Source organism: Salvelinus alpinus, chromosome 10, assembly GCF_045679555.1.
Source record: "Salvelinus alpinus chromosome 10, SLU_Salpinus.1, whole genome shotgun sequence".
Taxonomy (NCBI): Eukaryota; Metazoa; Chordata; class Actinopteri; order Salmoniformes; family Salmonidae; genus Salvelinus; species Salvelinus alpinus.
The window spans coordinates 33,867,183-33,890,727 of NC_092095.1; the positions used below are offsets into that span (position 1 = coordinate 33,867,183).

The 23,545-nt window shown below is 46.1% G+C and overlaps 1 protein-coding gene across 1 annotated transcript in view; it reads left to right on the forward strand.

Annotated features, from left to right (window-relative positions):
* Window positions 1-3,801: 3,801 nt before the first annotated feature.
* LOC139531965 (tyrosine-protein kinase yes) overlaps window positions 3,802-23,545 on the forward strand; it is a 39,034-nt gene continuing 19,290 nt past the window's right edge. Inside the window, exons 1-3 of the mRNA XM_071329005.1 lie at window positions 3,802-4,153; window positions 18,157-18,444; window positions 23,190-23,289. Of these exons, the coding sequence (XP_071185106.1) occupies window positions 18,165-18,444; window positions 23,190-23,289 (380 nt within the window). The 5' untranslated portion in view covers window positions 3,802-4,153; window positions 18,157-18,164. The remainder of the gene's footprint in view (window positions 4,154-18,156; window positions 18,445-23,189; window positions 23,290-23,545) is intronic.

Consider the following 23,545-nt stretch of genomic DNA (forward strand, 5'->3'; position numbering starts at 1 on the left):
GCTGCAGGGCCTGGGTTAACCTCTACATCACCAGAGGAACAGAAGAGGAGTATGATAAGGGTACGGCTAAAGGCTATAAGAACTGGTCGTCTAGTGCGTTCGGAACAGAGAGTAAAATGAGCAGATATCTTGGCGCGGAAAAATAGATTCAAGGCATGATGTACAGACAAGGGTATGGTAGGATGTGAGTACAGTAGAAGTAAACCTAAGCATTGAGTGACGATGAGAGGTTTTGTCTCTAGAGGCACCAGTTAAGACCAGGTGAGGTCACCGCATGTGTGGGGGGGTGGAACAAAAGGGCTATCTAAGGCATATTGGTCAGGGTTAGGGGCTCTACAGCGAAATAAGACAATAATCACAGCTCCACGCGAGGTGCCACGGCTCACCGCACTCATAGCAGCGTCTCTGATCGGGGTCCAGCAGCCGCTGGCGTCGTCGGTTTGGGTCACTCTCCCGCTTCACAGCCTCGGCTGGTTCCGTCCGGGCCCCCTTCAGCTCCTCGCCTCTCTTTGTGTTGGTTGCCCCCCTTTAGCCGTACCCTCCTCTCTCCGCTCGGGCCCCTCTCAGCAGGTCCTGGGTGTTCTGGTGAATTTCCACCGCTGTCAGCAATTCCTCCAGGCTCTGGGGGTTCTGCATGCTCACCGTCTTCTTCATCTCGTAGGGCAGGGCCCGAAGTAATTTATCCAGGAAAAGTTTGTCAAGCATCGGGAGGGACGGTACTTCCGTCAGTAGCCAGCCCTTGGTCAGCCGCACCAGGTCGCTCATCTGCGCACGGGGGGAAAGTGTGGGGTCAAAGGCCCAGTCGTGGACCAGTTGTTCACTGCGTGCGAGATTGAACCCATAATGGCTTAGTATCTCCTGTTTGAGTCCCTCATAATTCGTGGCCTAGTCAGTGTTCAAATCAAAGTAGGCCTTCTGGGCCTTCCCAGAGAGGTAGGGTGCCAACAGGCTGGCCCACTGGGGCTTGGGCCATCCTTCCCGCTGTGCCATCCTCTTGAAGGTGCACAGATACGACTCCACGTCATCTTCCTCCCTTAACTGAACCAAGAACTGATTCGGACCAGACTCCTGAGCCCTCCCAACCTCCAACTAGGCTACCTCCGCTACCAGTCTGCGGTTTTGTTGGTACTGCTCCTCCAGCGCTTGCTCCTGGAGAGCCTGTTGCTTCAGCTGGCTGAGGATGAACTGAGCCACCAGTTCCTCCATGGTAATCTCTGCACACTCGACCCCATGGCACCCAAATCAATTGAGTTGCCCGCATTCTCCACCATATGTGGTAAACCGTGGTGTGTTGGGTGGAGTATGCAGAGATTGACACAGATAGGGAGGCTTTAGTCCGCAAAAACAACTTTACTAAGACAGAAAATAAATAAAAAAAGTCACCCACTTTTTCACAAAGGAAGGTGGGTGTAGTCGCGAGTGGTGGAAATTAACCTGTTTGTTTAGTCCTAGTAAAATAGGCAAATTTGTCTCCCCTAACATTGTTACTTAATATCTTCATAGAAAATTCTGAGTGTTTACATTTCGCTCCTCTTTTAGCCGACATTTAATCAATGCAGGCAAACTTTTAGCAAGCTATTCATACTAAATCAAATCAAATGTATTTATATAGCCCTTCTTACATCAGCTGATATATCAAAGTGCTGTACAGAAACCCAGCCTAAAATCACAAACAGCAAGCAATGCAGGTGTAGAAGCACGGTGGCTAGGAAAAACTCCCTAGAAAGGCCGAAACCTAGGAAGAAACCTAGAGAGGGACCAGGCTATGAGGGGTGGCCAGTCCTCTTCTGGCTGTGCCGGGTGGAGATTATAACAGAACATGGCCAAGATGTTCAAATGTTCATAAATGACCAGCATGGTCAAATAATAGTAATCACAGTGAACAGGTCAGGGTTCCATAGCCGCAGGCAGAACAGTTGAAACTGGAGCAGCAGCACGGCCAGGTGGACTGGGGACAACAAGGAGTCATCATGCCAGGTAGTCCTGAAGCATGGTCCTAGGGCTCAGGTCCTCCGAGAGAGAGAAAGAAAGAGAGAATTAGAGAGAGCATACTTCAATTCACACAGGACACCGGATAAGACAGGAGAAATAATCCAGATAACAGACTGACCCTAGCCCCCCGACACATAAACTACTGCAGCATAAATACTTGAGGCTGAATCAGTTGTCCCTGCCCCGTCTGGTGCCAGGTCCAACAGATGCAGCTTCAGGCTCAGCAGCCTTGTCTCCCCATCCCCATACCCCTGAACCAGCCCTACTCCCAACTGAAGAAGGAGGTGAGCAGCATTGTGTTGAATGACATGTCAGTTGACATAATTGCAGGTACTGCAATGCATTGAGTACAGGAATGTAATTCTCCAGTCAGGAAAAATATCACTTGACACAAAGGCAGGCAATATCAGAGCCTTAAAAGAAGAGATGCAGGCTCTTAGAGATGGATGGGAGTCTCTCCTGTCGGAGGCAACACTGATCGCTACACAAGTGGATGTTGTACCTCAATGTAGCAAGGAACACAGACAAAAGAGGAAAAAGAAGAGAATCCATGATGAGACCTCTCAAGAGGAGACAGGTCAGGACAGTGCAGCAATGGTGTTTCGGAACACAGTGTTTTTTTTTACTGCTATGGCCAACATCATAAGTGACTTGGACACAAGGTTCCACACCACTGTAAAAATTGTAGAATAATTTTCTGCTGTTCTGAAAGTGGGGCAGATTAGTGAGGATAAAGCCCGTTCTGTGTGCCAACCACTGATGACAAACTATTCCAGAGATCTTACTCCTGAGTTTAAAAATGAAGTAAGACACCTGAACACTCTATATGCTGACACTTTCCCCCCTAACTTGGTCTCCTGAATGCAATTTGTAAGATGCAGCCGCAAAGCATTTTTGGAGAAGTGTGGATTGCTTTATGTATATTTTGCATACTGCCTTTGACTGTTGCTGGTGGTGAGAGAGCTTTCAGTAAGCTAAAACTGATAAAAAAACAATTTGAGGTCCATTATGTCCCAGGACAGGCTTTGCAGTCTTGCCATTCTGTCAATTGAAAGTCAGTTAGCTAGAAAGCTGGACTTCAAAGACTTCATCAGTGAGCACATTTCTTATAGTTTAGTATTGTATTTTTGTAATATTGTACATTTTATATTGTAAATGTGTACTGGTTTAGCAGTGTAAATATGTATAGTGCACAATGTCTGGTGTGATGCATTGTTTTATTGATGATGTAGATGATGTTTTGTTGTGGTGTGTTGTTTTGTTCCTGTTTGGATCCCAGGAAGACTAGTGGCTGCCTTGGCTGCAGCTAATAGGGATCTTAATAAAATACTAAATACTAATACTTGGATTTAATTAAATGATGTATTAGGCCTCAGTGCCTCAACAGCAGCAGACAAGAAGAGTCAGTGGGGCGCCCGGTGGATTTTGAGAAGATTGGCCCTTGGCCCCTGTAGCAAAAGATGTAACCACTTCCACACTCAAACAGTAGAAAGGTAGGCAAACCACTGATACAGTATTCCGATATTAGGCGATACTGCCAGTAGAAGGCGATAGAAGACCAGTTTTGGAGAGAGAATTATATTAATCTTTAATACACAAATCCCTTGAAAGCCACACACACGGCATACAGACACATTTTTGGTTCACAAAATTACTTCTTCATTTCAATGTTTTGTTTATACATTTGTTGTTGTTGCTATATTCACTTGAGTCTGTGATGATCGTCTAACGATCTAGACACGGGTCTGCAGGATTGATATCTCCAACTGCGGCGTCATTTACTGGAATCGCGTCGGCCATGTTGTAGTGGGGGTTGATGCAAGTTTAGAGGTAGGAAGTGTAGCTACAGGAGCTGGGTTAGCCTACTTTTGGTGACTTATTTTGTCATGTCGCTGGATACATTTTGCTGGGGTTTTATTCATTAAGGCGTTCTGTCTGTGTCAACTCCTTTAATTTCTTTATCATTCGTTTTGCTTTGATTTAACTTCATTGTTATTTCATTCACCGAGGACAAAAACGATTGAGAAAGACCTGTGTTGGAGGGAGGCGGGATGGGGGCGACTGTGATTTCCATGTTGGAATACTAGCTGATTTTTCGTTGAACCCAGAAATAAATTGGAAATACAAACACAAGCGACACAAGATCGTGAATTTCTAAAAGGTAAGATTTTTTAAATTAGAAAAATAAGTTGACAATCCAATAACCCAATGATGGGCCCCACCAGTCCTCTGATAGGATCGATTTTCCAGAGCATTGTCTGCATATATTTGTTCTGACCTAAAGAATTGCGGTAAATATAGCCTATTATTAAAGGTACATTAAATTCGTATAAAGTGTTGAGTTTAAATATGTTTTTGGAGACCAACACAGGCCTACTGTAGTTCACTCTCTGGTGTGAACATGTAGACTAATTGACGTTTTAATTGTAGGTTACGACTTTGACGTCCCCAAAGACAGCATTTTATTTAACGTCTTATATATAAGACGTTAAGTGAAATAATGCATTTCTCAAACGCCGACAAAACAATTGTTTCTTGTTGGACAATCAAGCTAGTCCAGTTTGCTGGAGGGTAACTTAGTGTCCGATAACGCAAGACGGCTGTTCCAATACAGAACACATGGAACAGCTAGCTGAAGTAGCAACACTAGCATTGTCTGGACTCTCACCTCATGGTTGGTAACAAATCATATTCCTGATACTAGTTAATTGAGATAAAGCAACTAAGTGTGTGTTATGGAATGTGATTGTGGTTAGCTGAATAATGTGCATCTGGAGGCTACACGTAGCCCATGATTGCCAGTACTGAGCGTAAATAAATTAATGACCTCCAATTATATTTACTTATAGGCCTACAGTAGTAATCCCTGAATGCATAGGTTATTTTGGTAGAAGGGGATAGAGTACCAACCCCATAAAAACTTACCAACTCCACACCACGTTAAAAATATCTGAGGCATATGCTTGAGTTTGTTAATAATAACACTTCCACATCCGATGTTGGAGTGGTGTCAGTTAAATGGAGAGAACCACCGACTGACTGTTGTTGCTGGGACTAAACCACTATGTCTAAAAGGTCCAAGGCCTCTAAGCATTGTAATGTCTACGGTTGGCCTCGGGATTCAGAGCAACCTAGACGAGCCCAAAGTGTGACCCCCTAGGCTAGAACATAGATCAAAATCAAATAAAATGTTATTTGTCACATACACATGGTTAGCAGATGTTAATGTGAGTGTAGTGAAATGCTTGTGCTTCTAGTTCCGACAGTGCAGTAATATCTAACAAGTAATCTAACAATTCCCCAGCAACAACTTAATACACACAAATCTAAAGGGGTGAATGAGAATATGTACATATAAGGCTGAGCGGCATAGGCAAGGTGATAGTATAATTTCTATTTATTTATTTATCTGTTATTTTACCAGGTAAGTTGACTGAGAACACGTTCTCATTTACAGCAACGACCTGGGGAATAGTTACAGGGGAGAGGAGGGGGATGAAAGAGCCAATTGTAAAACTGGGGATTATTAGGTGACCGTGATGGTTTGAGGGCCAGATTGGGAATTTACAGTATGTATTGGGAAAATACAGTATATTAATGTGATATGATATGAGTAATGTAAGATATGTAAACATCATTAAAGTGACATTATTTAGAGTGGCATTGTATAAAGTGACTAGTGATCCATTTATTAAAGTGGCCAGTGTAGGCAGCAGCCTCTCTGAGTTAGTGATTGCTGTTTAGCAGTCTGATAGCCTTGAGACAGAAGCTGTTTTTCAGTCTCTCGGTCCCAGCTTTGATGTACCTGTACTGACCTCGCCTTCTGGATGGTAGCGGTGTGAACAGGCAGTGGCTCAGGTGGTTGATGTCCTTGATGATCTTTTTGGCCTTCCTGTGACATCGGGTGCTGTAGGTGTCATAGAGGGCACACAGTAAAAATAAGTGTTAGTTTAGCTCCGATAGAGTTGAATTCAACACTGTTTCAGATACCATTTGGTCCCAGTCTACATAGTTTTAAAGTTACTCTACAGGTAGTGTCACAATTTCAGAGTTAATTTTCATTCCACTGAATTTAGTTGAATTTACACTGCAACGACTGCATAATTTTACACTCTGATTTAATTCCGACACTAGAGCTCATTGACTCCTCATAATGTTGAAAATACTCATCCTGGGTTAAAATAAGTCAACACTGTAATTTTTACACCAACTTTTTTACTGTGCAGGTAGTTTGCCCCCGGTGATGCGTTGTGCAGAGCGCACCACCCTCTGGAGAGCCTTGCAGTTGAGGGCGGTGCAGTTACCGTACCAGGCTGTGATACAGCCCGACAGGATGCTCTCGATTGTGTATCTGTAAAAGTTTGAGGGTTTTGGGTGACAAGCCACTCTGTGTGAGTGGACCATTTCAGTTTCTCTGTGATGTATACGCCTAGGAACTTAACTTTCCACCTTGTCCACTGTTGTGCCTTCGATGTGGATAGGGGGGGTGCTCCCTCTCCTGTTTCCTGAAGTCCACGATCATCTCCTTTTAAAAAAAAAAATGTTGAGTGAGAGGTTGTTTTCCTGACACCACACTCCAAGTGCCCTCACCACCTCGCTGTAGGCTGTCTTGCTGTTGTTGGTAATCAAGCCCACTACTGTTGTCGTCTGCAAACTTGATGATTGCGTTGGAGGCATGCATGGCCACACAGTCGTGGGTGAACAGGGAGTACAGGAGGGGGCTGAGCAAGCACCCTTGTGGGGTCCCAGTGTTGAGGGTCAGCGAAGTGGAGATGTTGTTTCCTACCTTCACCACCTTGGGGGGGGGGGGGCGTCAGAAAGTCCAGGACCCAATTGCACAGGGCAGGGTTGGGACCAAGGGCCTCCAGCTTGATGATGAGTTTGGAGGGTACTATGGTGTTGAATGCTGAGTTGTAGTCAATGAACAGCATTCTTACATAGGTATTTTTTTTGTCCAGATGGGTTAGGGCAGTGTGATGGCGATTGTGTCGTCTGTGGACCGGTTGGGGCGGTATACAGACTACGCCATCACACTGCCCTATCCCATCTGGACAAAAGGAATACCTATGTAAGAATATGTACAAAGAGAGCGATGCACCCTCTTGGATGAGCTGACCATGGCTGGTATTGGATGCATTAAGCCGAGTGGGCTCATGTTTTGTACCAACATTAGCCTGTTTGTCAGCTTAATGTCCCCTAGCATTCACTGGAGTTGGTACTTGCGTTGCTCTATGTGATATCGGTTGCACTTAATGTTATGGTACAGTAATGACCAGGTATTTAGGCTACGAAGAAACAGGAGTGTAACCTCACAATAATAACATATGCCCTAAGAAAAATTCTAAGCCACTGTGATTGAAGAATGAGAACGCCTCTCTCTTACAGTAGGTCATGACTGGAGATACATGGCTGGCTCTCGTTCTCTAGACCAGGGGTATTCAACTCTTACCCTATGAGGTCCGGAGCCTGCTGTTTTTCTGTTCTACCTGATAAATAATTGCACCCACCTGGTGTCCCAGGTCTAAATCAGGCCCTGATTTAGAGGGGAGCAATGAGAAAACGCAGTGGAACTGATTTCTAGGTCCAGAGTTGAGTTTGATAGCTCTAGACAGCCAGTGGGAATGTGGTCATGTCATGCTCTATGCCTGTGCCTTGAAGCCAGAATCTCACTTGGATCTGGGACAGATACTGCATATTGAAGAGTTGAGGAGCATGTGGAAGACCTTCTGTGAGCTGTTGGTAAACTGTTCCAGCTGGGCAATGGCAGAGCGGGGACGTATGTACTAGGCACCAGCGGGGGGGAAAAACGGCTTGAAATTGGGAGGGACTACCTGAACTTCAATAAAACATGCCATCATTTTCGTTTTGCTACTGTGTACACACAAAAATATGACCCTTGTCCTTGGTGATTCCATGGTAGTATAACAGAAAGTATAACAGAGAGATAATTGCCAAGTATGGAACCATTGAAATTGAGTGAACTCATACCAGGGAGCCTATTTTTGAAGTAAGTAGCATAGGATATAGCTTAATCTTATTAGCCCTACTGCAATACCACAGTTGTGTACATTGGTGTGACAGAGTGCACACAGTGTGTGAAGGAATGCTTAGTAATGGTGAGGTCACTGAAGTTACCACATCACACATTGGCACTCAGGGCAACCCCTGAGTGAGAAGTAGGCGTTGATAGTTTAAACCGCTTCTCTCTGACTTACTGTGGTCACCTCCCGCTACTAAAATAGCTCGTACACACTCGTGTGAACTCCTGCCTTTAGGTAGTCCTCCAGGGCCAGCCTTATAGAATGAGTCCTGTGTCTACTGTCGAGCCTGAGACCTGGCTATGAGTAAGCTTCAGCTGACCCATGTGTTGGCAGATGCGTAGCCAGGTATTCTGTGAGGCTGGCAGCCTGGTACAGCTCCAGAGGTGGAGAGATGTCTTGCCAACAGTAGGCTATGGGGTGTTTGAACAGAGTAACAGATCCTTAATAATCACAGCCACATTTTAGACTGCTTCTTGCTTTAAAATTCATGTAAGGCCTAGTCTCGCATGCCACACTTGTGAGAGACTACATTAGGCCTAATTCTGTATTCATGCTGATAGACTATGGTATCAAAGCAAAGTGATGTTCCAATTTCCTTCCTTTTAATATTTATTGAAGCTACAGTAGCAATAGGCATATACTCTTTGATATTGTACAACTGCACTTTCCCATGGGCAGTGTAACCCTTGCCTCGTCTTCCTCCAATGGCGTCTGCTGGCAGTTTTAAGCATGGTAAAGCTCTCAGGACCCTCCCTGTCTACAGTCTTGGTGTCAGTTGCTAACAGCTGTCCACTTCAAGGGTGGGGCTACTCACAGACCCCTAGTTGCTGTGGAAACTCCCAGCATCAAACCTTAGGGGTGGTTATCCTTGCGTAACAATGTGTCAATCAATGTCCCTGTTACTAACTGATATTTAACAGTGTATGCATGTCATTTCACCTGCAGCTTTCATTTATGTCAGGCATCAGTTTTATGTCTTAAGTTACCCTGGTTGGTAACAAAAACCATGTCCCAGAAGTTCCAGAACCACATGGTTGACTGATATCCATCAGCTAACCAGTTTTAGCCTGTTTCTTTCCCACTCCTTGTCTCATGTCTATCTCCCTGGTAGGAGGAGCAAATAGAGGTCTCTTGGCTGTATTGAGTGGGTGTATTCATCGGAGTTTCCGTAGCGTGCACATGTCTTTGTGTGTGCAAGTGCGCTGGTGTGTAGGCTATCATATGTGCTTGCGTTTTTTTTTTGGTTTGCGTGTTTCTGCCTGCCTGCATTCCTCTCAGTGAAAGATACATCAGGTGGTCTGGAACACAAAGGCCCGGGCGGAAGGACGTCCGGGCCAGAGTGATCTGTTCATTTTTTTACTGATCATCCCAGCACTCCCTCCATTTCAGTACAGGGGATTGATGTCCCTCTTAGCTATGAGCTCTAGCTGGGGTGCCAGTCTGTTTCTGCTCTCTTGACAGTTCCACGAGGACTTGTCATGCCAAACAATGACAGCAATTGAGTTGGAAAAAACACAAACAGATCTGAGTCCAGATCTGGGACTATCAGGCCAGTCCTCAAACAGCTCTACCTGCTGCTCTGTCATGTCATTTTCAGCATGATGGAGCGAATCCTAAGTAAAATTTTCACTTAGTAGTCATGCGTTGATGACGTGGAAGTTAGGATTCACCCCAATGTGATCGGCTTGTCGAGCGGAAGTCTGATGCAGACTCCAGAGTAGGGTGAAGTTGCTCCTAGATGCTGATCTTGGGTCAGTTTAGCATTTTCCCCACAATGGTTAAGGTTATGATTTGGGGAGGGGAAGCTGATCCTAAATCTGTACCTAGGGGAAACTTCACCCCAGAGCCAGAAGTCCACTCTCCAGGCTGTTTCAGCCCAGGGCCTTTCTGTGGAATTCCCAGTTCTTTCCAACTCAGTCAGGAGAGGAATGGGCCAGGGTGTAGGATTGAATACACAGAACCGTTTACTATAGTTCAGTTTTGCCATGTTCAGCAGAATAAGAGAAGACATCTCATTCTGATTGAATGCCGTTTTTGATACTGTTTGACATTATCTCTGCAGAATATTCCGATTCTGAGATTTTAGAGTAAGCACATCAAATCCCTTTTTGCCCAAACTGACTATGGAAGTGTATTCTCCTCTGTTTTGATGTGGATTTGGGGTGGCAATTTTTTTTGAATCCTCTACGATTGAAACTGTCATCGCGTGACTAGAATCTTTATTGGTCTGCATCCAAAGATGACTGGAGTAAAGTGAACTGAATAACACAGTGCAGACTACCAACTGATTTAAATCTATACAGCTTTAAATAATAGCTCCTAGCTATGTTACCTCTCCAGCCCTGACCCACCAATCTGGGCTGACCTTTGGGATCACACTGAAGGGTCCCACTTGGGCCCTTTAATCTTATGTGTTCTGTGAGGCCTGAGTCCTAGGTAAGGTGAGCACACCAGGGATGAGGAGGTCAAGGATCAGAGGTCAAGGAGCCTCAGGTGGAGGTGTAACTTCGCGTCCCTCTCTGTGGAATGTATGAAGGGCATACTGTGCAGCTAAAGCGACTTCAGGGTGAAGTTTCCCCTAGGTACAGATCTAGGATCAGCTTCCCCTCCCCAATCCTTAGAGGGGAAAATGAGAAACTGACCCAAGTTAAGCATCTAGGGGCAACTTCACCCTACACCAGCTAAATCATTCCAAATATACTAGGGTATAGTCAGTGCCAAAAGATCCCTATGCAAAGCAGGTCTATACTTTTGAGGACAAAATGTGTAGGTTTTTCCTCCGCCTGCTACATAGCGTGGTATTTTCTGTCTTTTTATTCCTGACGCTTTCGCTGTCTCAAATCACAAAATGCTTTTGATTTAGACAGCTGGAAGTATGCACAAACTTTGACCTAGTTTCGAAAGGACACATTTCTATTTCGGCATCATCTAACGGGCTGTAATGAAACAGCTCCTGAGAAGTCTTGAGTTTCTCCCCGACAAGACAACACCTATGGTCTGCATTTCTACCGTCTCCCCTTCAGATCAGACAGAGGAAATGTTTGAGGGACGTAACACCTCAACTTTTCCTATTCCGCCAGCTTGCTACATTAGACGAGACTACTGGAAATCCTTTCACGTGTGTGTAGTGGTATGCTGTTATATGCTCAAGGCAACGGGACGCCGTCAGTAATTAGAACTAGGGCTGCGCGATGTGGCAAATGTTTGACGGTATTTTATGTTTTTTGAATCATAAAAGTTGTACATTTGCTTCATGAGTAGTGCCCGCCCACAGGGTGGAAACGAATACATTCAAAGTGGCTTTTAATGGGTCTTTCTCCATTCTGATTTGTTTTATACGGTTCAAACGAATTCCCAGCAGTTTCAGCAATTTCTGCACTCATTTGAGATCATTTCCACACTGCCGTGTAGGGCTGCACGATATGGGCAAACAATCTAGGACTTATTTCTAACCAAATTTTGAAATTGCGATTTGACTTGCGATTTAGAGCAAAACACTTGGGTGGAATCATGGAAATAAAACTATTGTTCTAATTCTATAGTTAGAATATAATAGTGGGCACTTTGAATACAGTGTTTGACATGACGACGAATTCAAATGCCAGGGAGGAGTTATTGTTACAGGATAAGAACCAAAGTGCTGATAACTGTTTCTCAGTGGACCCAATAATCTTTGCCTACTTTATTAATTAGCTTTTTTATTAGCTACTTCATGTAGCTAACATTCATGCTTTGCATGTTCCTCTTTGATTGAGAAGATACTGTTGCACAAACAACATGTTGATTTAGGTCTGCACCATCACTGGTATTTTCAGGCCGTATAGCTAATTGCGTTTGCTCTGACTCAGTACATTTATTAGCTAGCTAACTATCGATTAGCGTTAGCGGCTAACAAGATTTAGGCCTAACTTGCCAAGAAAAGACAAACTAGCAGCTTGTAGATATAAGAAACACAAAGTAAGAGTACATTTAGAGCACTAGTGGATTCATATTAAGAAGCAAAGTGAAAACCACAACGTTGTCATCATTGTTGCATGTGCTGCGTTGACCATGCAGACTGAATGCAAGTGTCTCGCGGTCGAGGAACAACAAATGCACTCCTTGAGTGACAGGAGGCGGGGCTAGGTCTGTGTGGAAAGCGGCGGAGAGAGATGACTCAAGTAGCGAAGTAAACTATAAAAATGGACGTTACACACGGCTTATCACCTTTAACAAACCAAACATTCAAGTACCGTTATAGAAGGTAAAGTAAACACCCAAACCGGTCCGTGCAACAATACCGGTATATCGTAAAATACAGTTTACCGCCCAGCCCTAATGTTTCAGTAGCCTGTCCACGAGAGATTACGTAATTATAACCGTAACAATCTCCATGGTTCGTCATGTTATATGTTGCATCTCGACTATTCCTATAATCTCATTCAAACCCAATAAAATCTCAGTCCTACCCAATCAAACCTAGGAGCTGGAGTCGGAAGACCTTAAGAGAAAGAGAGTGGACATGGTGGTCTGGTCAGACTAAAATATCATCTTTCTGGAGGTGTAGGCCTAGATCACTCAACTCTAGACCAATAATTTTGAAGGCATGTACATGCAAGTATACATGTACTGTAAGTGAACATGGGGATACATGAGAAGCACTTAACATTTAGAGAGAATTATCTTCAGCATAGTCTACATTGTGATCAATGTAGCGTAGATGACATTGCAACGCATTCCTATCAAAGAGTACAAAGCATGTGTGCAGGTTGCTCTCTCGCTCTGGCTTCGCTCTCTCTCTCTGGCTCCTCTCTCTCTCTCTGGCTCCTCTCGCTTGCTCTCTGGCTCCTTTCGCTCGCTCTCTCTCTGGCTCCTCTCGCTCGCTCTCTCTCTGGCTCCTCTCGCTCGCTCTCTCTCTGGCTCCTCTCGCTCGCTCTCTCTCTGGCTCCTCTCGCTCGCTCTCTCTCTGGCTCCTCTCGCTCGCTCTCTCTCTGGCTCCTCTCGCTCGCTCTCTCTCTGGCTCCTCTCGCTCGCTCTCTCTCTGGCTCCTCTCGCTCGCTCTCTCTCTGGCTCCTCTCGCTCGCTCTCTCTGGCTCCTCTCGCTCGCTCTCTCTCTGGCTCCTCTCGCTCTCTCTCTCTCTGGCTCCTCTCGCTCTCTCTCTCTCTGGCTCCTCTCGCTCTCTCTCTCTCTGGCTCCTCTCGCTCTCTCTCTCTCTGGCTCCTCTCGCTCTCTCTCTCTCTCTGGCTCCTCTCGCGCTCTCTCTCTCTCTCTGGCTCCTCTCGCTCTCTCTCTCTCTCTGGCTCCTCTCGCGCTCTCTCTCTCTCTCTCTCCTCTCGCGCTCTCTCTCTCTCTCTGGCTCCTCTCGCGCTCTCTCTCTCTCTGGCTCCTCTCGCGCTCGCTCTCTCTCTGGCTCCTCTCGCGCTCGCTCTCTCTCTGGCTCCTCTCGCGCTCTCTCTCTCTCTGGCTCCTCTCGCGCTCTCTCTCTCTCTGGCTCCTCTCGCGCTCTCTCTCTCTCTGGCTCCTCTCGCGCTCTCTCTCTCTCTGGCTCCTCTCGCGCTCTCTCTCTCTCTGGCTCCTCTCGCGCTCTCTCTCTCTCTGGCTCCTCTCGCGCTCTCTCTCTCTCTGGCTCCTCTCGCGCTCTCTCTCTCTCTGGCTCCTCTCGCGCTCTCTCTCTCTCTGGCTCCTCTCGCGCTCTCTCTCTCTCTGGCTCCTCTCGCGCTCTCTCTCTCTCTGGCTCCTCTCGCGCTCTCTCTCTCTCTGGCTCCTCTCGCGCTCTCTCTCTCTCTGGCTCCTCTCGCGCTCTCTCTCTCTCTGGCTCCTCTCGCGCTCTCTCTCTCTCTGGCTCCTCTCGCGCTCTCTCTCTCTCTGGCTCCTCTCGCGCTCTCTCTCTCTCTGGCTCCTCTCGCGCTCTCTCTCTCTCTGGCTCCTCTCGCGCTCTCTCTCTCTCTGGCTCGCTCTGGCGCTCGCTCGCTCTCTGGCTCGCTCGCTCTCTGGCTCCGCTCGCTCGCTCTCTGGCTCCGCTCGCTCGCTCTCTGGCTCCTCTGGCTCGCTCGCTCTCTGGCTCCGCTCGCTCTCTGGCTCTCTGGCTCCGCTCGCTCTCTGGCTCCGCTCGCTCTCTGGCTCTCTGGCTCCGCTCGCTCTCTCTCTGGCTCCGCTCGCTCTCTGGCTCTCTGGCTCCGCTCGCTCTCTCTCTGGCTCCGCTCGCTCTCTCTCTGGCTCCGCTCGCTCTCTCTCTGGCTCCGCTCGCTCTCTCTGGCTCCGCTCGCTCTCTCTCTGGCTCCGCTCGCTCTCTCTCTGGCTCCGCTCGCTCGCTCTCTCTGGCTCCGCTCGCTCGCTCTCTGGCTCCTCTCGCTCGCTCGCTCTCTGGCTCCGCTCGCTCGCTCGCTCTCTGGCTCCGCTCGCTCGCTCGCTCTCTTGCTCCGCTCGCTCGCTCGCTCTCTGGCTCCTCTCGCTCGCTCGCTCTCTGGCTCCTCTCGCTCGCTCTCTCTCTCTCGCTCGCTCTCTCTCTCTGGCTCCTCTCTCTCTCTGGCTCCTCTCGCTCTCTGGCTCCGCTCGCTCTCTGGCTCCGCTCGCTCTCTGGCTCCGCTCGCTCGCTCGCTCTCTGGCTCCGCTCTCTGGCTCCGCTCGCTCGCTCTCTGGCTCCTCTCGCTCGCTCTATGGCTCCTCTCGCTCGCTCTATGGCTCCTCTCGCTCGCTCTCTGGCTCGCTGGCTCCTCTCGCTCGCTCTCTGGCTCCGCTCGCTCGCTCTCTGGCTCCGCTCGCTCGCTCTCTGGCTCCGCTCGCTCTCTGTGTGACTTTTCTCAGCTGGCTCTTCTCTGTGCTGACAGTCACCCATGTGAGAGGATTTGGCACAATGTCCCATTCCCAGCCTGTGTCTCTCTTTGATACACACACACACACAAATACTAATGTCATTTTATCTCTACATTCATAGCAAATGTCTCTCCCTCCCACTTTGCCATGCAATGGAGTTTTGCTTCGCTTATCGGCATTTGTGTAAGAGGGAGGGCTATAGGGATTAGTGTGTGGGGTGAAAGAATGACACAAGATGGAAAAACAATCACTTGTAATACTGTACTTGGCCTATTCATGGCAATATGAACCTGCTTCAGTCTCCCCATTTACTTAGGATAGGATAAGTGTTATGCTTAGGCCATGGCGGGTTAGTGAAGGGGCTTTTAAAATGGCACTGGTGTGAATGCTTGGATCATAAGATCATGTTTCCCTCCTCTGCTATCTGTTTATATAAATGCACCAGAGGAACGTGTGTGTGTGTGTGTGTGTATACACACACAGTCGGGTGCTGCTGTATATACACTGCCTCTCCAACTTTACATATCAGTGTCACTGCCAGCCCGAAACCAATCCAGTCCGTTTCCTCTGAGAGACGGAGGTCACTATACACTGAGTATATCAAACATTAAGATTACTTTCCTAATATTGAGTTGTAGCCTCTTTTGCCATCTGAACAGCCTCAGTTAGTCGGGGCATGGACTCTACGTGGTGTCCAAAGCGTTCCACAGGGATGCTGGCCCCTGTTGACTCCAATGCTTCCCACAGTTGTGTCAAGTTGGCTGGATGACCTTTTGGGTGGTGGACTATTGTTGATACACAAGGGAAACTGTTGAGCGTGAAAAACCCAGCAGCGTTGCAGTTCTTGACACAAACCGGTGCGCCTGGCGCCTACTACCATACCCCGTTCAAAGGCACTTAGATATTTTGTCTTGCCCGTTCACACTCTGAATGGCACACATACGCAATCCATGTCTCAAAGGTTAAATAAGGATTTTTAACCATCTCCTACCCTTCATCTACACTGCATTTTTAAAGGGGATTTAACAAGTGACAACAATAAGGGATCATAGACTGAGCAGGTGAAAGCTATGTCATGGAAAGAGCAGGTGTTCTTAATGTTTGGTATACTCTGTGTATGACCAAATGTGACGTAAGGGCAGAGTTGGCGAATGGTTAACTGTGTTTTGTTGAGACAAATAAATCCTAGAACAGATGGTCTGTGTTTTATTGAGATGTCGTAAAAGCTAGGATGCAGGCTGCAGCTATATGACCAGGATGTAGGCCTGGAACTGTGCTTTTATGGTGTGGCAAGTTAAGCGCTGACCCTGAGTCTCTGGGCCACTTCATTCTGATGGTGAACTTCAAACCCCACAATCAACCAACCCAACCTCTCTTACCCTCCAGGAGACCAGCATACCATCTCAAGTTAAAGGGGAGAGTGGGTTAGACTCCCTTAAAGTGAGGGCTGGTTCCATATTCATGTGGCTGACAAGAATTTCTTGGCCTCCGATCTGAACATCTGAGATTAGACTTATATGAACCGTATCTTCCTTCTCATTTGACTTAATGTAGGCCTATTAGCTACGACTGACCACTCTTAGATCAGTTTTATAGAGATCTATCAACACGCGACTCGAGCCATAGCATGAAATGTACTCGGTGTACAATTTTATTTGAGCAAAGTGCCCTGATTTCTTGTGAAGTCTTCTTGCGGTTTGCCCCCGTTTTTGTTGTTTTACATGGCAGCTCGGCAGCTGAAAAACTCAGTGACCTTCTGCCATTCCCCTTTTCTCTGTCTCTGTCTACTAGACCAGTGTTTCACAGTCATACGGATGCAAAATTCTGTTAACTTTCCCAAAATTCACAGGTTTTCCAGAAAGCTCAGTTTGAATATTGCTGTGATCAGGAGCGAATGAGCAGGATTATTTTGGGGGAAATGTGCCTGTATAAGTCCCCGGGACGTTGCTAACTGACAGGTCCCTCAGATAGTCAGTTCAAACTGATTTTAGTCAGCTCTCAAGTGTAAATCGAAGTTCTCAAGTTATGAAATCACCAACCTTGTTTGCCAACCCCATGTCCCCTTAACAGCCATTCGTAGTTACAAACAAGCCGAGCTAGCGAGCTTGAGATTTCGAAGAAGGTTCACAATTTCGTGGAAGTCTAGCCATGTAACGAAAACGATTGAGAGGCATGGCTGTAACCCTCTCAGACTAGGGCAGCTGTTTCCAGATTAGTCAAAACATCCCCTGACTGGAGCATATTTACGTGGCCTTCTCTTCACAAAGGGAATACCTCGAGGTAACACTGACCAATTCTGTTGAGAGGGAAGAATGAGAACAATGCAGATGGTGAACACGCCAGTATAGAAGTGTTGCTTTTTCGGGACATAATGGTTTGACATAAGAGTTGCTGGTGATTTTAAGGCATGCGTGCCGATTCTTCACCCTTCTCCCGAAGTATGTAGGCTACTTGCACACTTTCTTGCATGGATTGAGGCAAGGTGGAAACTCTCTCTCCTGCCAATGCTTACACCAATCTTATGCTTTTAAATCCACGACGGGGAGTGTGCAAGTGCACACTTGTGGAGAATTGGGACATAGCCTAATGTACTTTGAGTTTTTAAATGGCTGGTGACCATGTGTTGCAACCATTATTGTGACGGTTTGACCCACACAAAAAAGCAGCAAATGTAAAACCTGCGTTTCCCAGAATTCTTACTATTTGCATCAGGATGGCTTTTCATCTGCTGTCAGTTGGATATTCATCTAATAAACATGTTATCTCCTAAAGTCATACAGATAAACACAACGGCTCTAAACCCACTTATAAAATGTTTAGACCGTCAATCGGTATAACATGATGTATGTACTTTGCATAGGATACACTAGACTAGTTCTGTCGTATGTGTATGAATGAACGAGATCACGTTTTTTGATTATGACCGCGAGTGACGCTCTACAACCAAATCATTTCAGATCAGATTTAGGATTTTTTTGTCCTAGATATACAGCATCTGTACTCATGGCTTTAGCCATGACATAAAAGTACATCATATAGTTTGTCCAACAAAGAAAAGGTTTACAAATGTACATTTTTATAGACGTACTATTCTCTAGGTTGTGGCTACAGTGGTAGTCGACGTCTCATTAATGGAATCATTCTAACCAGTTTGTATGCTGTAATTCTTAATCATTTGTAAGCTCTTAGGCTGAGTGTGCGGAGGTGGGAAGGGAAAAAAGCTATCACACATCTATGCCAACGGTGACTGACACAGGAGTGAATATTCAGTCCTGTGGATTTGTTTCTGTCCTGTCCTGAAACTAAGCTCTTGACTTTGTTTCTCTCTAGACGTGACCATGGGCTGCATCAAGAGTAAAGAGGACAAGGGGCCTACCATGAAGTACCGCCCGGATAACGCTCCGGTCTCAGATGTCATCGGCCCCCACGTGGGCCACTACGGGCCCGACCCCACCCAGCTGCAGCAGAACCAGCCGTCCTCCACGGGGCCCGCTGCAGGTTTCAACCCCCACGCCATCACCCCCTTCGGAGGAGCTTCCTCCATCATGACCCCCTTCGGAGGGGCTTCCACCTCCTTCTCCGGCGCTCTGCCCGGCACGTTCCCCGGTGCCGTCTCAGGTGAGACTTGCCTATATTATCCACACGATCCTAACTTGAGATCTTCAAGCAGAGCCTACATAAAAAATGTTTGCGCAAATCACACGTTGACATCAATGGATGATTTGTGAGATGCGTTTGTGTGCGTGTAGATTTCAAGTGTGCATTTCCTTACGCACCTGTATGCCTTTCTATCGTAACTACAGTAAAGCAGAACGCGGGGGATAAAAGAAAGATGCCGGATTGGCACACATTCAACATCTGTATTGGGGTTGACATCCATACAAGCATTTTACTCCGATTTTTACCTCAACATAGTGTGAAATACACACATAAACAATAGCCTAAATGTCTGCAAATTTACTTGGCATTTCCATTGTTTTGGTCTAGTGCCATTGTCCTCTTTACCGCATCGATACTATATAAGTACTCTAAAGTTTGCCATTTGAAACTTCTATAGTTCCTTCACAAGGACCCATATACTTATTCCCCACAACAGAATAGCTGCTGATCTGACAACTCCAATATCTAGAGTCACTCCAAAGTCCACCTGCCATTGCGTTTCAGATGATTCAAATCCAGTGGTCTCTCACCATCTCCCTCTTAAAGCGTCAGCATGCTTCAGTTTGGCTGGCACCCAGCTGAACTCGACTAGCTGAACCGAATGAGTATGCTGGCATACCTTTGCTTGAAAAATGAGAAAAAAGCGGCAATAATACTGTTTGTCCATTTTGAGATGCCATAGCCAGTATACACTTCCTCAAAGTAGTCAGAATGACTAAGATAACTCAAATCTGTCATTAATTTTGACGTTTTTGCCAAAGAGATCTTTTACATCTAACTAAGCTGTTTGGTGCAGTATTTTTCAATGAACAAATTTTGTGCATGAAAATGAGTTCTTGTTGACTTTAATGAAGAATCCCTACTGTTGACCAATCACTGACGAAGGGGCGTAGACTTCGGCTTGCCTCCAGGAAAGAATTTGTGTGCTTGAACAGACGAAAAAACCCTCACTGAATTCAAAAACGACCAAAAAACGTCACAAAATGTCGTCATATAATATATGCACAAACTCTACCAAACTGCCGTTTGGGACATCCTATGACACCCCTCATAGGGAGCTCATATTCATCGTACTCACTGCTGAACAACCAAGCTGCCAAACCCAATCCCGTTATCTGGCCCAGGAACTCAATACTGCGCCACTGTTTTGGCCCGGAAGCACGCAGTATTGAGTTCGTGATTAAGATGTCCTTCAATCACGTTGTCCATAGGTGTCATTAGCAACAAATCAACAACGATTGATTTTTAAAGGTGGCAGGGAGACTAATCAATCTGATAAGGTCCCAAAGAGCAGTGAGATGAGATTGAGCTCTCCTGTTTAGGTGGGATTAGGTTTGTAATCCCCCTCTTTGTTGGATTATCTGCTCGTGTGTGTGTGTGGGGGGGGGTTACATGGCACGGTATTGAGTTCCTGGACCAGATCATGGGATTGGTTTTGGCAGTTTGGTTGTTCAGCAATGTGTACGATGAATATGAGCTCCCCATGAGGGGTGTCATAGGGAAGAGGGTGCCATTTGGGACACATCCTATGTCGGTGTTTCCCAAAAACACCTGATTCAAGCAGGTGTGCTTGTCTGGGGCCGCAACAAAAATATGTACTTTTGGGAGTGCTTGAGGACCGGCGTTGGGAAACACTGCTCTATGTAGTGCACTACTTTTGAGCAGAGCCCTAAGGGCACTATATACAGTGAGGGAAAAAAGTATTTGATCCCCTGCTGATTTTGTACGTTTGCCCACTGACAAAGAAATGATCAGTCTATAATTTTAATGGTAGGTTTATTTGAACAGTGAGAGACAGAATATCAACAAAAAAATCCAGAAAAACGCATGTCAAAAATGTTATGAATTGATTTGCATTTTAATGAGGGAAATAAGTATTTGACCCCTCTGCAAAACATGACTTAGTACTTGGTGGCAAAACCCTTGTTGGCAATCACAGAGGTCAGACGTTTCTTGTAGTTGGCCACCAGGTTTGCACACATCTCAGGAGGGATTTTGTCCCACTCCTCTTTGCAGATCTTCTTCAAGTCATTAAGGTTTCGAGGCTGACGTTTGGCAACTCGAACCTTCAGCTCCCTCCACAGATTTTCTATGGGATTAAGGTCTGGAGACTGGCTAGGCCACTCCAGGACCTTAATGTGCTTCTTCTTGAGCCACTCCTTTGTTGCCTTGGCCGTGTGTTTTGGGTCATTGTCATGCTGGAATACCCATCCACGACCCATTTTCAATACCCTGGCTGAGGGAAGGAGGTTTTCACCCAAGATTTGACGGTACATGGCCCCGTCCATCGTCCCTTTGATGCGGTGAAGTTGTCCTGTCCCTTTAGCAGAAAAACACCCCCAAAGCATAATGTTTCCACCTCCATGTTTGACGGTGGGGATGGTTTCTTGGGGTCATAGGCAGCATTCCTCCTCCTCCAAACACGGCAAGTTGGGTTGATGCCAAAGAACTCCATTTTGGTCTCATCTGACCACAACACGTTCACCCAGTTGTCCTCTGAATCATTCAGATGTTCATTGGCAAACTTCAGACGGGCATGTATATGTGCTTTCTTGAGCAGGGGGACCTTGCGGGCGCTGCAGGATTTCAGTCCTTCACGGCATAGTGTGTTACCAATTGTTTTCTTGATGACTATGGTCCCAGCTGCCTTGAGATCATTGACAAGATCCTCCTGTGTAGTTCTGGGCTGATTCCTCACCGTTCTCATGATCATTGCAACTCCACGAGGTGAGATCTTGCATGGAGCCCTAGGCTGAGGGAGATTGACAGTTCTTTTGTGTTTCTTCCATTTGCGAATAATCACAGAAACTGTTGTCACCTTCTCACCAAGCTGCTTGGCGATGGTCTTGTAGCCCATTCCAGCCTTGTGTAGGTCTACAATCTTGTCCCTGACATCCTTGGAGAGCTCTTTGGTCTTGGCCATGGTGGAGAGTTTGGAATCTGATTGATTGATTGCTTCTGTGGACAGGTATCTTTTATACAGGTAAGAAACTGAGATTAGGAGCACTCCCTTTAAGAGTGTGCTCCTAATCTCCGTCCGTTACCTGTATGAAAGACACCTGGCAGCCAGAAATCTTTTTGATTGAGAAGGGGTCAAATACTTATTTCCCTCATTAAAATGCAAATCAATTTATAACATTTTTGACATGCATTTTTCTGGTAATTTTTGTTGTTATTCTGTCTCTCACTGTTCAAATAAACCTACCATTAAAATTATAGACTGATAATTTCTTTGTCAGTGGGCAAACGTACAAAATCAGCAGGGGATCAAATACTTTTTTCCCTCACTGTAGGTAATGGGCTGCCATTTGGGACAAGGGCACTATATAGGTAATGGGCTGCCATTTGGGACAAGGGCACTATATAGGTAATGGGCTGCCATTTGGGACAAGGGCACTATATAGGTAATAGGCTGCCATTTGGGAGGAAACCATAGATATGTATCCGCTAGGGCCGGGATGATACCAGTATCGCGATACTTGTTAGAATCGTGGCACGGCAACAAAACACAAAGGGATTTAACTTCTTTAGGAAAACGGCCCTAATGTTGGAAACAAACATCATGCTGTCATCCAGAGTCACATGTATTTATTTCCCAAGCTATAGCACACTTTTTTTTTTACATACAGCAGGTTATTTAAAGGACCAAAGAGTTGGTCTGCTCTGTTTCATGGTACTGTAATGGTCACAGCCCTATTATCCACACAATCTGCCGTGTCTAGTCTCTTCCCAGTAAGCAGAATGGTTTACAGTGTATTTATTGACATTACGTAACTGCGAGATGAGATTGCCCTGTACCATGTTGTTATTCTTGTCTTGTAATGATGTTCGCTTTGCACCGAGCTGACGTAATCATTTCCTCTACGACGCTAAGCAAACAACAACCTTGCCGGACCGTTAAATCCGCTCCCCGACTGATTTAGACTCTGTCAGAACTGTACCCATCCCACTGCCATTAGTATGCACTACACAGGGATGGACCGGGAGCAGAAATTGGCCTGGGCATTTCTAACACATCTCCCCATTTTTTTAAATATTTTTTTTGTTTCTCTTGAGGCCCCCATCATTAGCCATAATTATATATTTTTTTCACACACAAAGACCAGTCCACTTGGCTTAAGATAGAGCGACCCATCTGGCATTTGCCCAAACTGCCCTATGGCCGGTCCGTTTCCGGACCAACATAACATTATTTCTAATCTATACACTGGAAATTTCTATAGAGTAGAATTACCGACAGTGAAAAAACGTTAGGGAGTGTGCAGGCTAGAGAACACAGATGCTACTCTCCGCTCACGAACATTCACACCACAGACACCAGTCAGTCACGGGCGCTATGGAAACAGAACCGCCACTACAGGTCTACATTCTCTGACTCATCTTCCATTGGTCCCTTGGTCTCCTGTCATTTCAATGTGCCTGCACACCTTTGCCGCAGAGTTTGGTACTGTGAACATTCAGCGACAATGACAGGAACAATCTTGGCACAAAGGTCAGTAGGTATTTATAGGAAGTCTTTGTATCTTTAGTAGGCTATTAGTAGCTCTGAATTCCTTCATATTCTAACTGGTTCTCCACCTTATCTCTCTGAGTTAGTCAACAACAAAAAAAATTCAGCCTCTTAAATGGACATACTGTCATGAATTTCACTTGTGCATTTAACTTGAATGTTTTATTTAATGTTTTCCTGTGTCTGTATTCAGGTGGGGTTACGTTCTTTGTGGCCTTGTACGACTATGAAGCCAGAACCTCAGACGACCTGTCGTTCAAAAAAGGGGACCGCTTCCAGATCATCAACAACACGTGAGTCCCCATGGGCCCTGGTCAAAAGTAGCGCACTATATAGGGAATGGAATGCCATTTGGGACGCAGCCTCCCTCTGAGAACATCATTCATCATGATCAGGAGCGGTGGTGGTGTAACGGTGACAGAATATCTTTGAGAACACTACCTGTTCTGTCAAGTGTTCTTCCTAAATGGGTTAGATTTGTGTCCCCCCCGATCCTGTTTTTCCACCCAGATCGCTGGAGACTTTCATTTGATTAATTTAACAAAACCT